General features: G+C 36.7%; 1 protein-coding gene across 1 annotated transcript in view; it reads right to left on the reverse strand.

The window, feature by feature from the left end:
- Positions 1-8,675: 8,675 nt before the first annotated feature.
- LOC129949326 (uncharacterized) overlaps positions 8,676-18,218 on the reverse strand; it is a 42,680-nt gene continuing 33,137 nt past the window's right edge. The window contains exons 2-14 of the mRNA XM_056060717.1: positions 13,691-13,932; positions 13,313-13,627; positions 12,904-13,252; positions 12,580-12,694; positions 12,248-12,519; positions 11,906-12,181; positions 11,627-11,844; positions 10,160-11,559; positions 9,943-10,096; positions 9,621-9,882; positions 9,408-9,554; positions 9,186-9,339; positions 8,676-9,120 (exon numbers count right to left, since the gene is read on the reverse strand). Of these exons, the coding sequence (XP_055916692.1) occupies positions 8,890-9,120; positions 9,186-9,339; positions 9,408-9,554; positions 9,621-9,882; positions 9,943-10,096; positions 10,160-11,559; positions 11,627-11,844; positions 11,906-12,181; positions 12,248-12,519; positions 12,580-12,694; positions 12,904-13,252; positions 13,313-13,627; positions 13,691-13,932 (4,135 nt within the window). The 3' untranslated portion in view covers positions 8,676-8,889. The remainder of the gene's footprint in view (positions 9,121-9,185; positions 9,340-9,407; positions 9,555-9,620; positions 9,883-9,942; positions 10,097-10,159; positions 11,560-11,626; positions 11,845-11,905; positions 12,182-12,247; positions 12,520-12,579; positions 12,695-12,903; positions 13,253-13,312; positions 13,628-13,690; positions 13,933-18,218) is intronic.

An 18,218-nucleotide genomic window follows, 5' to 3' on the forward strand; every position in this document is an offset into this window, starting at 1 on the left:
GTTAGAGAGACGTTTTGTGTCAATCGTTGCCAGTTCACTGGTGTTATCGAAGAAGGGATTACCGAGAAAGTTATTCCTTCTAATGGAGAGTGCTAGACATATACATAGAAGGTGTTGGACCATTTCCTCTTCCTCCTCGTCCATGCAGCTTCTACAGAAGTCATTTGTGTAGACTCAGAGCATGTCTTCCTATGAGGCAGTGTCCCGTTATTACTCCAATTGTAGAGCTTATACTTTGTCTGTTCAGTGATATCAAGCCTTTTGACCGTTTTAAGTCAATACTTGGCCATATTTGCTTGATTGCTAGGCAGGTGGTACTTTGTGACCATCTAGCATTTTTTGTTTCTAGAGCATATTGCTTGAGAAGATATTTGCATGTAGCAAGTGGTGTTCCTATGTTATGTTTTTGTCTAACATAAGGCAGAAGTGTTCCGTTTTTGGCGAGCTCATCGGCTTTACAATTTCCCGGAATGTCTCTGTGGCCCGGCACCCAAATGAGGTGAATGTTAAACTGTTCCGGCATCTCATTCAGAGATTATCGACAATCGTGGACTGTTTGAGAGTTTGTGGAGACAGACGCGAGAGATTTAAGAGCGGATTGGCTGTCTGAGAAGATTCGTATATCCTTGCAAGATATAACGTTTTCTTTGAGCCAGGATAGTGCTTCTTTAATCGCCATTACTTCGGCCTGGAATACACTACATTGATTGGGAAGTCTATAGGATAGACTGAGATTCAGTTGTTCTGAAAAGGTACAACTAGTATGTCCAGTATTGTAACTGGTCCATTGAGAGGTGGCTCTAAGCCTTATACATGAGTTGGGAGCCAACTTTTTAGAGAAGATGTCAAGTGGTGTTAGGTTTAAAAGCACTTCCAGTGCTGCGGTTGGTGTTGTGCGAAGTGCTCCTGTGATGCACATACCTGCTGACCGCTGGACTTTGATGAGCTTATTTAGATTTACCATCTTGTCCAGTGCGGTCCACCATACGACAGCTCCATAAATGAGTATCGATCTGATTACCGAAGTTTATAGCCAGTGGGTTATTTTTGGGGAGAAGCCCCATTTTGATCCTATGGCCTTTTTACAAGTAAAAAGCGCACCATTGAAGAAAAATACAATAGCCAAAATGACAAGGTCTATGCTCGAAAATCACATAAGGAAAAAGATAAATTTGGTAGAGTCGAAAGGGGCCATCATCCTAGTTCGGTCACGGTTTGGTGAGGAGTGAGTATGGGTGTTCCAGCAGGAGTCAGCTCCAGCTCACAAAGACAAATCAACCCAGTTGTGGCTGGAATTTTCCTGAGGAAAAGGCGCGTGCTGCCATAGACGATTGGCCGAAGCTACACAAGGCATGTGTTAAGGCTAAGGGTTATCACTTTGAGTAGCAAGTCAAAAATATTATTTTAAATTCTATTTTATATCATACTTAATAAAATTTATAACATATTTGATATTTGTCTTCTTTATTTTCAAAAATGTGTAACAATGTTTATGGCACGACTACGTAACTATGAGTCTCAGGCAACTAGAAACCGAAATCTCACAAATAGAACTAGGGACAATACTTTCGACTATGGAAAAAACACAAGAGTCGGAGCATGGAACGTTCGGTCTCTGTATGGACAGGGCATTTTTGAACAGGTGGAACGTGAAATGAAAATACACAACTTGAGTATTCTTGGGCTGAGTGAAACGAAGTTTAGGGGAAAAAGAGAGCACAGATCAGCAACAAAGCGGACGTGGATGTTGTATTCTGGGGAGGATGAGACAGGTAGCGGTCAAAGACTTAATGGTGTTACATAATGCTGAATAATAAGGCTAAAAAGCTTAATTTGCTGGGAATCAGTTTCGGCTAGGATAATGACAGCAAGGTCCAGAATTCGCAAACCCACCATCATCCAGTGTTGAGCTCCAACGAATGATGCAGCAGAAGAAGGCAAAAGTCACCAAAGGGTGACATCACCATGTTTGACCTCAATGCCAAAGTTGGCTCGGATAACACAGGCCTTGAGCGAGTTATGGAGTTATGGATAGTCACGATATGATTTTTTTATCGACTTTTGTAATGCCCATCAGTTGGTGGTAGGTGCAACCCTTTTTCCACATAAGACCTGCCGCAAAGTTACCTGGGTATCCCCTGATGGTCGAACAGAAAACCAACTCGACCATTTTATAATACAATAACGATGGAGGAAATCACTTCACGATGTGAGGAACGAGAGACGTGCAGATACAGGAAGCGATCATTATCTGCTATTAGCAACAATTCTACTGCGAACAGCTGCTATCCGGAGTCGTACAGATACGGCAACCAGACAAAAATTGTATACAATCACTTTAAGTGACCCAAATAATTGTCGTGATTTTACAAACACTCTTAACGACAAGGCGTCAAATGAGGGGTTAAACGCAAATGTTCCCGTTGAGACGTTGTTGGAAACGGTACCAAGGCAATCTAGAGATAAGGATTTGTGGATATACCAAGACACCTGGGACAAAATTACACACGGCAGAGCACTTAAAATAAATATAAATAATAAAACTGATGCTTACCGGAAAACGGTTTTTCCTTACACATGAGTTGGCAGCCACCTTTTTGGAGAAGATGTCAAGTGGTGTTAGGTTTAAAAGTACTTCCAGGGCTGCGGTTGGTGTTAAGCGAAGTGCTCCTGTGATGCACATACCTGCTGACCGCTGGACCATACGACAGCTCCATAAATGAGTATCGATCTGATTACCGAAGTTTATAGCCAGTGGGTTATTTTTGGTGAGAAGCCCCATTTTGATCCTATGGCCTTTTTACAAGTAAAAAGCGCACCATTGAAGAAAAATACAATAGCCAAAATGACAAGGTCTATGCTCGAAAATCACATAAGGAAAAAGATAAATTTGGTAGAGTCGAAAGGGGCCATCATCCTAGTTCGGTTACGGTTTGGTGAGGAGTGAGTATGGGCAATCAAAGATAAGGATCTAGAGATAAGGATTTGTGGATATACCAAGACACCTGGGACAAAATTACACACGGCAGAGCACTTAAAATAAATATAAATAATAAAACTGATGCTTATCGGAAAACGGTTTTTCCAGAAGCATTTACATATATTGACCCCCCGACATGCAGGCAAATAAGAACCGCGATACATCATTTAAAGAACAACAAAGCAGCAGGGCTGGATTTCATACCTGCCGAATTTCTCAAAGCAGACCCCAACTTGGATGCCGGTATTTTGTCGACTGCCACTTGTTAAGTCTGTTTGGGAAAACGAAACCTTTCCCAGGAAATGGAAGGAACACATTATTATTTTGAAAAGGCCTTCGATCGCGTAAGTCTTGATGCTATTTGGAGATTGCTTGGTGCTAGATGCATTGGTAAAATTATTGCAAGGTTTTTCGCTTTGCACAATGGACAGCTTTCCGACGCATTTGAAGTGCGACTGGGAGTGAGATACGGTGATGTATTGGCACCGATTCTGTTCTTGCTTGCTATTGATGATGTTATAACTGCTACGAACACGAAAGACTGAGTATCCAATAAACATTAAGCCATTTGGACTATGCTGACGACATATGCTTAATGGCAAACAGAAATGGAGACCCCAAATGTGGCAATCTCTTCAAGAAAATGGGGAGGTGGATGGCTTAAGGATTAATGCCAGTAAGGCCAAGTTAATGCACACCAGCCGAAACCAACAACAGATTATTGTGAGACAAGTGGCAGTAGAGGAGGTCACCCAGTTCAACTATCTGGGAAGTTATTTGGCACTCGATAGTGGAACGGACCTGGATGTCACCAAAAAAATAAATAAAGCCCGTAGTGCTTTCGGAATGTTTCCTTAAGTGTGGAACTCCAGGGAAATAACGCTCCGTACCAAGTTAAAGTTGTTTGAGTTCAACGTAAAATCCGTGCTGCTATATACCTGCGAAACGTGGAAGTGCTCTGCTAACATATCAAGAAGGTTGCTGTCAACCGCTGTCCTAAACATCCGGTGGCCACAAACCATATATAACGATAAACTGTGGCTCAGGACTGAGCAAACAAAAGTGGATGTTGACATCGCGCATTGAAAGTGGCACTGGGTTGTCCATACATTGAGGAAGCCGAACGACAACATAGCAAAGCAGTGCTTACAATGGAATCCTCAAGGTAGAAGTTGGCCAGGAAGGCCAAGATCAAGAACGTGGAGATCATCTGTCATGAAGGAAGCTCGGTCCCAAAACTTGGGGACGTCGTTCCAGCTGAGGTACCGTGCTAGGAATAGAGAGAGATGGAAGGAACTGGTTGCCGCCCTATGCTCCAGGAGGAGTTAAAGTGCTGATACTAGCAGCCGGAAAAAAGGAAAGAAGATGAGTCTCAGGTTGCGGGTGTTAGCCGTAAAAGAAATCGAATTATAGAGAGATGAGCAATCGACTGAAACAGAGAAGCAGATGTAAGAACAGTATGTCAGCAATTTTTCTCCGTTCCTCTAATGAGTTTGAGATTCAATAGACGGAGGTGATCACGGGGGTAAGATCAAAGGATTTTCCGAGAAAGGTATTGAAGTGTAAAACGAAGAAATCTTTGATATGGTAGAGGTCGGACAAAAGCCGTGTAATGCGATCTGGTCTCGTAAGGGCTAAAAAATTCTTTGGACCATCGTTTAACGAGACCATCCATTGAAGGCCGAAATACTTTATGTTTTCTACTATAAACATATATGGGATGATTATGACGAAAGTAATGACGGGGAGCTGCCAGCTGCCAGATCGAAGCAATTTTTGTTATACCAGGTGGAGAAATTGTCGAGATCTTTATTTTTGAAGTTGCAATGATTTTGCAAAATTTTGTATCATCAGCGTAGGTACATTTGACAAGGTTGAGAGGTTCAAAACTTAATCCGGAGAATTTGAAGACTAAGATTATGAGAAATTTTGTCAAACGCTTTGTTTAAGTCAAATGGTAGACATATGCATTCAAGCCACTAGCTTTGTGAATTCCCTCAATGTTCTTTCAAAAACTTTCAAGACATGTACAAAAACTATGCTTCAAAACCAGAGTCTTTCAAAACCGATATTTGGTCATTGCAAAATAAAATAAATTAAAAACAATAATTTGTTATAACACAATTAATATTGAAATTTCAAGAGGAAAACGAGAAAGCTAAATCTATAATTGTCAGCTGCATACCAGACGATTTTTTGGACCACGTCAGGAATAAAGAATCTGAAAAAGATATGTGGAAAGCCCTTAACGATGTTATTGCCATTGAGTCAGATTATTGTGAGGAGTGTGGTCAGTAGTTTGAAGTCAACAGGGGCAACGTTCGCAGAGAGCGATCTTGTATCGCAGTTGCTCCTTACACTTCCAGAGAGCTTTGACCCGCTAGTAACAGCTCCCGAGAACAGGAAGGAAGGAGATCTTACAGTGAAATGAAGATATAAAAACACCAAATGCATTTGCCATTTAGAGACATAAGAATTACCAATTCAATGGCAAATGTAACAACTGTAGTAAGCGTGGCCATATGAAAACAAATTGAAGACTCAAGAAAGTAGCAAGTTTTGCTGAATGTTCCAGCAACAGTGGCTATGAAGAAAAGCAAATCAGTGTGCTTCATGTTTAATCAAAGTAACTAAACATCTGTGCCTTTTATATTGGATTTAGGCTCCAGCGATCTTCTAACCAGCTTCTTCTTAAAAAATGTAGGCTTTGAAGAACCCGGTAAAAATTAACGTGCATAAATTTGTGGATATAAAAACGAAGGTAAAGGTACTAAATTAAATTAAATTAAATTTGAGAGACAATCTTATTTCTGTTCGCCGACTTATAAATTGTGGACCAATCGTTTGTTTCACTAGTAATAGTGCTTAAATTAAGATACACGATGAAGAAATCATTGTAAGATTGAAAAGAAGCTTGTATGAATTCAAACTGAAGAACTTTCAAAATCAATCGTATGCGTGTAAATAATGATTTCAAACTTACTTTCGTGGAAATTATTTAAGGGGAACTGGGATGAATCGATTGAAAACTCTTCGATTTTGTGATATCGGTGTCATAAACCTTTGTTTTCGAATACACGAAAGAAGCAAAAGACTTCCTGAAGGAATTCACCTGCCATCTATGGAGGTTTTAAGTACTTTGTTTCTTTTATAGATGAGTACACCCACTACGTAGTTATTTATCTTATAAGGAGAAGTCTGAAGTATTTGAAAAAAAAATCAAAAATATGAAGCACTTTTTACTGTGACAAGATGCGTTTCTTTGCTTGCAAAGCATAGTATGCTTGTAAGATGATTGAATATATGATCGAAGTGGATATAGTTTTTGGGAGCTTGAGAACTTGAAACTGTTTCCATATGCAGTAACTGGCAGAAAGTGAAAAGGTCGATTAATGCCGTTTCAGCAAATGATAACAAGTAAACTTGGCTATCTGAAGGCACAAATGATAACATGTGCTCATGGAAAGGCTATCAAAAACCGTTTAGATATGACAGAGCTAACCGTAGAGGGGGTGTTGCAATATTTGTTCGTTGTGACATACAATGTAAACTCTGTTGCAGCCCAGAACAAGGAAGTGAAATTGAATATCTGTTTATAAAAATTGTAGGCGCTCAAGGTACAATTCTGGGCGGGTCCGTTTATAGATCAAAGAATAATATGCCGCTTATGACATTACTCGAAGTTCTGACTCAATCATGCCCTAAAATATTAATATGTGGCGACTTTAATAGTAATTTGCTACCCCAAAACGATCTGGTAGATAGCTTACTCACCTTCAGTTTACATCCCGTTAACTCTATTCTACCAACTCATTTTTCTAACACATGTTCTACTCTTTTAGACCTATTCTGGGTGAGTGATTTAAGAAAGGTTGTACATTATACGCCCCAGCCTTTTCTAGGCATGATTTAATCTACTTAACTTATAACTTTGACTTAGAGGTCGTTATTCAAAGTTTTCAATTCAGGGATTTTCGAAATATTAATTTTGATGTGTTAGAGGCAAATGTTAGAATCATAAATTGTGATACCATCTATAATGTTGTAATAAAAATGTTAAGAGGTTGTTGGTCAGGTACGATCAAAGTCGTAAAAGCGGCACATCAACCATGGTTAACGTTGTATATCCGTTCCCTTATAATAAAGCACGATCTTGCATATAAGTACGATATCGAATATTGAACTAAGTCGCACTTACTGCTCGCTACGTAACAAGGTAGTAACCGAAATAAGAAAGTTTTAGTTTTTCAAATTACCAAAGCCATTCTCAAGGAGGTCGAAAATTATGAGCAAGCCTGCGAAACTGTGGTTTATGCAAGAATAAATTGTGCCTCAGCTCTGAAATAGATAACAATATGCTGAACGAAAGATTTGTTACGAGTAGTTCTTGTGTTGAAACCTTAAGTGCTTCAAATTCTCATTACCATGAAGTTGTTGGGCCTGAATCAATAGAACCAATGGCCATCTCTAGGTTTGGTTTTTCCTCCGTCGACTCTGCCGATATTTTTTATTTATTTATTTCGATATGGCTATACACATTAAGATATATTATCTTATAAACTAGTGATAACCTATTAAGTTTAACAATGAAAGCAATGAAATAAAAAAAGAAGAGAAAAGATGTTGTTGAATCAATTCTCCAAATTAAATCAAAAGCCGTTGGCATTGACGATATCCATCATTTCTCAAAATGTTGCTGCCTATTCTTCTAACATTCTTAACCCATATTTTTAATTTTATCATCATGTCTGGTCACTATCCTAACAAAAATCTTACCTACACCAAAAAATTCCAAAGGGATAGAGCTCAGGCCAATTGCTATTTTGTCTAAAGTCTTTGAAAGACTCATTCAAAAACAATTAAATAATTTTCTTAATGCCAACAATCTAATTACTCCTATGCAATCTGGTTTCCGGAAGGAACATATGTAGTTGTATCACTGCCCTAATCAATGTTATTGAAGACTTGATGATGTCAATGGATAAAGATCATGTGTCATATTTAGACCTCTTAGATTTTTCGATTCAGTTGACCACACATTATTATGCAGTAAAGTTATTAATGAATTTAATTTTTCTTCTGCGGCAGCAAACTTAATTTTGTCATACCTTACAGTTAGATCACAAACTGTTTAAATAAATAGGTCGCTATCAAATTACCTTCCGAATTCAAATGGTGTTCCGGAAGGCTCCATTCTTGGTCCATTGTTGTTTTCAATTACATTTACATACATACAATTAAATTCCAGACTCCATGAAATTTTATGTCTTAGCTTTGTACGCCAAAGATGTGAAGATTTACTTAAATTATCCCCTCGGTTTAATTGAACACTATATTGAATGCTTGATCTTGAAAGGATTTAGAATTCTTGTAGTTTCCAAAGTATACGAAAACTTACAGTCGCATTACTACACTTATCACTAGCTTATAAGATATCTTATCTTAATGGTATAAGTTTTCGAAATTGAAATAAATAAATAGTATCAGAAAACGAAACTGAAGAACACAACATTAATACCGCTGAAGTAAGAGAAGAAGATCGCACGGAACACGGCCTTATCAATGGAAGTCCATAAGAACTTATTTTGTCATAATTTATATGTTTAAATTCCCTTTTTCCAAGGACAGCTTAAATAAAAAAAAATAAATAGGAATACCTGAAGGACTTGAAACTGAAAATGACAAAAACACCCGATTATTATAAATAAGTTATTTTTATGTTTATTTTATTTTCAAAGTTATATAAAGCGCAGTTCCTAAAGTATGTTCCTTCCAACATTTAACATACATAATACATTTATACGACCAAGAATATTTACAATTAGGTTAACTAAAAACTAAAAATTTAATTCAAACTTCCGTCATCTCAAAACAATAAATTCAAATTGTCTTTTTGTAGATTTTATATTTTATGAAGTAACAAACGGTGTGAGATCAGGGAATTTGAATAGATTTTGAGACCTTGATCTTTGAACACGCTGTTGTGGTTGGTTTACTGGTGGAACATTACCTGGAAAAGAATTTCCACGCAAATATATACCACACTGGGAGTTACAAACTTCATCACGTAGAATAGACTCGCGTGGCCACTGGCGAATAAGTTGTCCACAATCTGTTATCCTCAAAGAGGCACACTGAGGCTAAGTTAGACAAACAAAAGACAGAAGTTAGTACATTTTTCAAAATATAAACTCTATGAACCTACCCCATCGGCGGAACAGACGCAGCTTGTACATGGTGATGGGAATGCTGATTCTCCAACCTGCACCTGACGATTACCTATTTGACAGCCTTGAATGTTCTCTCGCCAAGCACTCAAGTCGATTTGTGGCATAGACTGACATGGGACACGTGGGTTCCTACATTAGAACAAAAGGAAATGTTAAAGAAGGTGTTTTTTTTTTCTGAAAGCATATTTCCAACTTACAAGAAATTACTTGGCAAATCCAGAGCAGCTCGCTGCATGTCTCCGGGAATTTCCAAATTTTCACAAATAACTTTGGCGAGTGTTGCCTTTCGGATTTCAGCTAATTGAGCTTCGGAGAATTTAACTTCAGGATTATCATTTTCATACCTGAAAAATATTTATTTATTTCGTATTAATTTATTTCTAAAATAGGCACTTAAATTCAAAACCAACCAAAAACGATCACACTTCCTGAGCTGTCTAAATTGAATACCAATTATACAGGCTAGTGTCGGTCCCACCAATCCACCTTGCAGTGGTCTTTCTGTCATTGAACCAGGGAATAAATCGATGTCATCAACGGATGCGTAAATTTTCTTGAAACGATTGATGACTTCCGGTGGAATTTCACGACTTAAGTCTGACCAAGTGTTGGCCCGCTTGAGATTACATAATGCTCGATAGTTATTGTAGGATGGAATACCATGATCACGTGCTAAGAAGTTTATGGCAGTGTTAAAAGAAATAAGTTTTCATCAATCCTGATTTGCCTTACCTCGTTGAACATTTAGGGAAATCAAATCGATTCCAGAGAATGGAATTTTTCTATCCTCGAACAAGTGATTGGTCACTTCGCCGGTAATAAACTGGTCCAATGTTTCCATTGGGGTAGCCACTAACCCTCTACTAATTTCGTCAACTATTCCTGGCTAAAAAGAAAATTTGATTAAAAATTTCTACTGGAAATTTCGTTCTTTCAGTAAAAAACAAACCTGCAACATAACATCCATCTTAAAGAAACCATCACGCAATAATAGAGGTGGATCGACGGGTTGATGATTAACACTCAAACGTGGAATATGTGGTCTCAAAAGCGAGTGACCAATACGGAATGCAGCAGCGGCAAATTCATTAAACACAATTGGACTGCACGATGGATTGTAGTCCTTATAGTAACCCTGTGGTAAGAGCTTCAGTCCATAGAGATTCACAGCGTTCCAACTTAAAATACGTGGCAAGAACTCATTAAATACAATGTGTTGGAATTGAGCACCGACAATACGTCTTGTATGATGATACAACTGATCGCCTGTCCAATGAGGATTTACTCCACGTAATCCCTCTACAATTCGGTTATGTTCCCTTAAAAATATTGTATGAATTGCAGTGAGACCAGGCTGTTCGGAAGCACGATCATCTCCTCCAATGAAGCACAAGCGACTGCGAGATTTACATTCCGGATGTGAGTTGGTCTGTGGAAGGAGTTCTTTTCCACGGATTGGATGAACCGTTGAATTCAAACGTCCCGAAAATCCACGAAGTTTGTTTGCAATGCAGTTATTTTCTCCATAGATCATAGAAGAGTCCAAGAAATGTGTGTTTTGGTTCATTTGGTCACGTGGACCTAATGTAAGTTGTCCTGGCAGTGATCTCATCGAAGGGAAACAGAGACGTTCTCCACTGGTTACATTGACTTCTGGATAAAAGTAGTCGCCGGCTGGTACTGGGAATGGATTACACTCTGGATGAACAGTTTGTGGGGAATCGCAACGACGGCAACTTGGAATTGACTCATGGAAACCTTTGTGAATTGGAGTAAGAGTCAAATCGTGATCGACAAACTGAGCGAACTGCATGACCATCAGTGAGTAGCGAGTGTGCAAGTTCGAAATATCAGGATGAATAAGAGTCGAAATGGTTCGCGGATTTGGCAGTGGTGCTCCGGTTACGGAAGATATTCTTGGCTTTGATACACCATCTTCATACTGAGCAGGCAGCAGACGTGAAAATGTCGATAACGATTTGCCCCAGTTGGGATTGCGCAAGTTGTTACAATATCCAGTAAAAGTACGGAAAGGTGTGTTGCCATCGCAGGGAAGTGGAGGATCATCGCATTGCTGTTCAACATGCTGACGTGAATTCACATTTCCCGAAAGGAATGAACTGATATCGATGGTTTGGAGAGTTTCGGTTAATTCGTTGCGATTAAACGCATTAATGCTACCGTCGAAAACTTGACGTTTACGACGCGTTATTTGGTTTAAAGTATTCAAAATTTCATTAGATGTAAGCTCAAGCATGAGAGAACTGTTGGCTTGAAGTAGAGCTGCTCTATTTGCCTTGCTGAATGATGCTGCCACTCCGTCTGGTGACTTAGCATCGATTCCACCCTCTAAAACAAACAAAAACATATCTAGAATAAATATATCTAGGAAAATAAGTTTGTGGGTGTTCCTTACGTGATAACCAGGAGTCATATTCAAAACGTTTTCTCGCATAAAGTTCGTCCTTTGCTCTTTCAACAGCAGCTTCTAATAACTCTGGGCTGATTTCCCGGATGACTTCCTTAACTTCAGGTGTATCCTCAATGCGTTCCTTCACATCTTCCTCATTTGGATCAGCTTTCCAGGCACGCAGGTCAAGTTTTGGAAGTTGATCACAAGCAAGAAGAGTATTTCTAACAGTGCAAAATTTACGGTTAGACACTATTTTAATTTATGAAACTATTTTTAACTTACAAAAAGCTATCTTCGCGGATAAAAGCCTTTGGTTGTGCTTTATCAACTTGCTTAGTCGAACACAAAAGTCCAGACAAAGTTGTCTGACGAATAGCCTTCAGCTGGTCAAGAGTAAACGATGATGGAGGAATCTCGTTTTCATACCAAAATCGATCGGTTGTTTTCAATTGAGCGAATTGCCGTGTCAACAAGCAAGTAATAGTTGGCCCAAATAGTGAACCCACAGCAGGATTTTCCAAAAGACCTCCAACTAGCAAATCAATGTCTTCAGCGTTTCTATAATGAAAATTGAAAATATATGAAATTTTGGATATAGAAAATGTGCGTTCTAAAATATTTTACTCATAGATATCCCTTAGCATGGTTATATGTTCCTCAGGAATGTTCGAAACCGATGATAAGGTTTCAAATGTTATATTTGAAACATCATTTACGGCAAAACGTTTTTCACATAAATCCAATGCGTTTCTGTATGAGGGAATTCCATGGTCGCGTCCTCGATGTATTGCCAATGCGAGTTCACTCCAACCATCAGATGTGACCCTAGGCGGTATTAGTGACTTTTGTAGGGCTGCAATGTTTAACAAAGAAGTGGCTGACATCGACGTACTTATCTACAAAATAAAAATAATAAAGTTAGGATTTTTTAAGCACATGGCTTGAAGGTGATTTACCATTTCTGGAGGATACATGGTGAGGAAGGCTGGAATTGCACTTGTCGCAAATTCATTATAAATTCCACCACGATTGCTACTGGAGTAGTTAGTGAAATACTTCTCTGGAGTCAATCTAAAAATAAAAGATGGTTTATTTAGTTCTAGGAATTATTTCTGTGGTCAAGTGATTTATCAAGATAAACATTTTTTTTATCAAGAAGTACTACGTTACAGCAAGATAAAAACCACTTAAGATTGTGGTCGATTAAATTTAACAAATAAATAATAATTTAAAAGATTTAATAAACAATATGTAGATAATTAAATAAAAATCTATCTTACTTAAGGTCAACCTTGGCTGTGTTCTCTTGACCCAATACCAATGGCAAGAATTCATTGTAAGTTATGTGTTGAATTTGTCCAATAATAACTCTTCGAGCTTCCAAGAAAGTTGTATCTTCTGACCACGTTGGATTTAAACGAGACAATTCTTTGGCAATATAGTTGTGTTCCTGCAACAGAGCACGATGAAGAGCACCAGTAGCACCGGAAGCTTGGCATCTTTTGCACAGTTCAATATTAACTCCTCCTTGGCTAAATGTTCTCAAGGCTTGCATTTCTTGTGTAGTTCTTCCGTACAATGTAGAACCGTCAATATAGGAAGAAGCTGTATTCATCTGTTGGCGTTTATCTAAAATAAGACAAATTGAAGATAACTTTCATTTACACAGGCCACAAGGTGAAAACATACTTTTGGTACATGTTTGGATATCATATCCAGGTGTTGATCTCTGATACTCCTTACAATCAGCACCCGTATTGACAAAGCAATTTTTAAATTGTTCCGAATTTAATTCTTCGGTTGTTTTGTCACAACAATTGTAAGTTGATGGCAGTTCGGTAAACTCGACTAGGTCATCGGAAAGCAGTTGACCCCAAGCCGGTAACATGGCAGTGATGTGTGGATGTCTTAGCTCAGGTTCAATGTGATTTTGTAAAGTTTCTATTATAGGTTCGGCATTTGGAAGCGTTTTGCTTCTTTGAGAAGAACGAGGTTGGCTTATACCTAAATAAATTGAAATTGAAATTTGTTTAAATTAATTTACAATAAATTTTATTTTGTACTTACCATCGGCATAATCTGGTTCTAATAATCTTAAAAATATATCACCACGAGCACCCCAATTGCGGTGCACAATATTATTGCATTCGCCATCTGCTTGGCGGAATTTACTTGGAGGGCATACATCAAATTCGTCCTTGCTCAGGCATTTTATTGTGGCACCTAATTTTTCCGCACGAAGGGCGTTGTGTGCATTTTTTAAAAGATCTTCTGGTGTTGTAAGGGAGGAAACGTAAGCAATGCTGCACCTGAAAGTATAAATAAAAAAATATATTATTGTTATTTGATGTTTATTTTAAATTAAATTGTTAAACTAAATAAAAATAAAGATAAGACATCACTTAATGGGACCTCGAATTTTTATTTTTTTCTGCATTGAAATTTGTCTTGAACTTTGTCAAAAATTGTACTTTATGATGTGATCAAGAAATAATAATGAGGCCTTAAAAAAGGAGGGCCAACACAGTTTATCATTAACAAATTTCCGAAATTTTTGTATATACTTATGTACATTCATTTTATTTTTATTTTTATTATTTAAGTCTAAACCCAAACGTGAATGTGACTGTATTTTTCGTGACTTCAGTGGAGCGTTTGACAAACTCTTGCATCAAATTCCGTACTTTTTCTTAATTGAGAAACAACAATTTTCCGGAATTTATTTATTTGTTGAATTTGTTAAACAAACTAACGATAGAACTTAAGACTAATATTACATTTATTATTAGATTAATAAATTTACAATGCTTTAAGCATTTTGCAAAAAAAAGAAGCTAAACTGAAGTATTGAACAAATTTACTTTAAAAATCATCGCTTACGGAATATACCAAAAATTAATACTTGTTGTAAACTGAAATCAATTAGTTGATAGGACTATTTTTACCATGATTCGATCTGCTTTTTATAAAACTTAAAGGAACTTGTCTTCTAATACTTGAACGGCTTTATTTATAAAGTTTAATTGTTCCAAAATTGTTGCTGATATGACTGACCCATAGATTAATTTTATAATAAAGCACAGCTGAATATACTCTCTGTGTTTAGAAAGCCACTGAAGATTTATGAGCGTGATCCTATGATTGTAGGGTGGAAGTTCGAGCCTATTGGACCATGGGAAGAAACGGAGGCAGAAGCGCATGAATCTTCTTTGTACTCCTTTTACTCTGTTTATATGGACTGACCAATATTGGTCTTACAAATGATGTATAAAGAAGTTTAAGAATATAAGGGTCGCGAAAATCATGTAAAAACCGTTTTATAAATCCGAGTGTCTTATTTGCTTTTTTAATAATATTGCCATAATGATTGGTAAAAGTAAATTTTGAGTCAAGAATAATACTTAGGTCAGAGAAAGTAGAGAGTTTAGTCAAATAAGAAGAGTCTAATTGATATTTGAAACTCAAAACATTTTGTTTGCTTATTTATAAAACACCATTCGCGAAAACAATTTAGATCATCCTTTAGGAGTAAACAGTCGTCAAGTGAGTCAATACGTTTAAAAATTTGATTGTCATCAGCGTAAATTAAAAAATTAAAACAGATGAGTGTTTTATAATAGAAGGTAATTCGTTAACGTACAAAATAAACAGTAAAGGTCCTAAGTGGCTACCTTGTGGTACGCCAGAGTTGGTATACAAATATGATGACCGCTCATTCCTAAAAACTACGCTGTATGATCTTTATGTAAGTACGACAAAACCCAACTAACAAATTTATCGTTAAAGCATATAATATTGTATAATTTTATAATATAAAATATAATACTATAACTTATTTTTTAGAATTATGGAAGGTCAGATTTGAATTAAATCCATAAAAAACATTGTATCTTCTTGACTAGTGTAAACCTAAACCCTAAACCTACTGATTTATTATTTTCGAAAAATTGAAGCGTATTGCACACAGGAATTTGTTAAGTAATTTAAATACACGTTTTATTGATTTTCTGACCACTTTTAATGGCCTGTTAATTGCTTCAAAGAAATTAAATTTTAATGCAGATGAAAAAACTGGAAAACAAGTAAAAATTGATACTTAGATGATAGTTAATTCTTCATTATAAATAATATTGTTGATTTACATTGTTTAGATACAGCCTTAGCGTGTAGAAAATGTTTACTTTTATTCTAGCACTAAACTTCTTAGCTAAGACCCGTAACCAGGGGTACCATAAAAGCGGTCTGACCCCCCCCCCCCTGTGAGTACACCACAAGATAACGAGAAAAAGATTTATCTCTTAAGGATGTTTTCCAAGGTGATTTCGAAAATCTTACTGATTTCTTGGAAACAGTAAGAAAGTGCTATTAAACTATAGTTAGAACAGAAAAATATAAGTGTTTTTAGTGACATAGTTTACAAGTGCATACATCTATTTGAAAAGAGACGTGTAAGGTCGCACTTAAAGTGTTATGAATACCCTTATAATGATTAGACACAGTGCCGTCAATTAGAGAAGGAGGAAAGAGTTGGAAAAGAGAGATGTTTTTAATGTCTGCACGTTGAAATGAGTGGAATATATCTAGTCGGCAAAGCATTCCACATTCGTGTAGTCCGGCCAAAGAGAGAATCTCTGTACTTACCAGTGCATCCAAAATTAGGCTAAAGGATTAACTGACGGGAATTCCTAAAAGTACGGCTACCTACTATTGTTAGAGAGGAGAAATGCAACTGTCTATTTCACTAGAGAATTGTTTATAAAAATTACGATAAAACAATAATAAGCATGAGACCTTTCGCTTAAAGAGAAGCAAATGTCTCCTCTCATTTTTAGAGTTCACTTTTCAATTCTGTTCAAAAGACTCAAGTAATTTATTGGAACACCAGCCCAAATATGAGAATTATACTCGAGTAATTTATAGCCAGAACACTTATCAAATTTTTTGGCGATGTCAAATATGTGCGCACTCCATAAGATATGGTTTGTGATGAACGTACCTGCAAACTATTGTTCTCGACGAAAGTCGAGGGTACTGTTATCAGCGAAACAATTAAGTGGGTATGAAGCTTCAGGCAAAAGATTGTTTATAAAAATAATGAAGAGTATCGGAGACAAAACGGAGCCCTGGGGAATTTCAAACTTGAAACTTTAAAAAAAAGTAATTTCTAATCCAACAAAGAAAAGATTCATTGATATCAAAGAGCTCCACCGAACTCTTTCAAATGTCTCGGGAACATCAAGTCTAATAATCTTATTTTCTTCAAAACGATGTACAAATTTGATCCTTTGTCCGTTGAGATAAACCACCAGATAAATCACCAGTTAACCTATCGCTACGGAAGCCATACTGCCGGTCACTAACAAGCTTTCGTTCTTGGAGATATTTCTTAAGCTGAAAATTGAAGGCTTGCCAGAACAACAACTCTTTAGAACAATAGGGGGGATACTTACATGGCCAGGAGCTTGTTATCATTCTCTATGTCATCCTAGTTTAACATTTTGCCTTGGCATTATCTATCTAACTAAGAAGAAATCCATTGAAGCCAAATGTAGGAAAGAGGAAGCATAACATAGTCTTTCAGATTGTTGCAATGGGATTTACCATATTGCCAAATGATTTTCCGCCAAATTAATATCAAGTCAAATCTCAAATAAATTTCAAAGAAAACACATTGCCTAGGAAGATGATTTGTCATTATAAAAACATTCCTATTTAATTTTTCGTGCATTTTTAAAATTTCTATTTTATCCGCTGTGAATCCGTTAGCCTGCCTGCATTATTATTAAAAATAGAAAATAAATCTTAATTTTAAACATGCACAAAACCAGAAATACCCATAGTGTAATTTAAATATAATCATTAATTATTCCTTGAGAAATCAAATAAATGCACAAACAACTCTCAACTCTTTAACTATACTTAAACTGTTTGACTCAAACTAACGCTTCCACCAGCCATACCATAAGTAATCAACACTTTAAACTTAAAGTCTATTTATTTTTAGCTACACGCGACATTAGACCAACTACCTATTTGTATATGTAGCTATATTATTGAGGGGTGTGTTGTGCAGTCTTAGCCGGATTCCCCAACAATTAATGTTATAAAATTATCAATAGATGGATAATTAAAATTCTATATGCTTGGGCTGCTGGGGTAATGATTCTATTGAATACACCGTTTATTGATTTGCTTACTTGAACTTTTATGCATCTTCATTGTGTAAGCTTTATGTTGTGTAAGATGAATGATAAAACACGTCACGACGACGATTGTAAGTCCGAACATAGAACCTAAGATGATGTTAATGTATAGCAAACGGTAGTGTACAATATAACTTTACTATATTATGTACTTTACTATTCTATACTATACTATGATATACTATACTATTCTATACTATACTATACTTAGCTATACTATACTTTACTATAATGCAACTACGTCACACAATTCTTGAATATATGACGTAGCTGAAGATTCTTGTTTAAGTTATAGTTTCTCTTTGTTTAGTTAAATGGTTTTTAACTCTTCAAACTCAAATATGTCGTAAACTCGTACTCAATTTCAAAAGTTGGCCAAGTTAATTAACTAT

Source organism: Eupeodes corollae, chromosome 3 (assembly GCF_945859685.1).
Source record: "Eupeodes corollae chromosome 3, idEupCoro1.1, whole genome shotgun sequence".
NCBI lineage: Eukaryota > Metazoa > Arthropoda > Insecta > Diptera > Syrphidae > Eupeodes > Eupeodes corollae.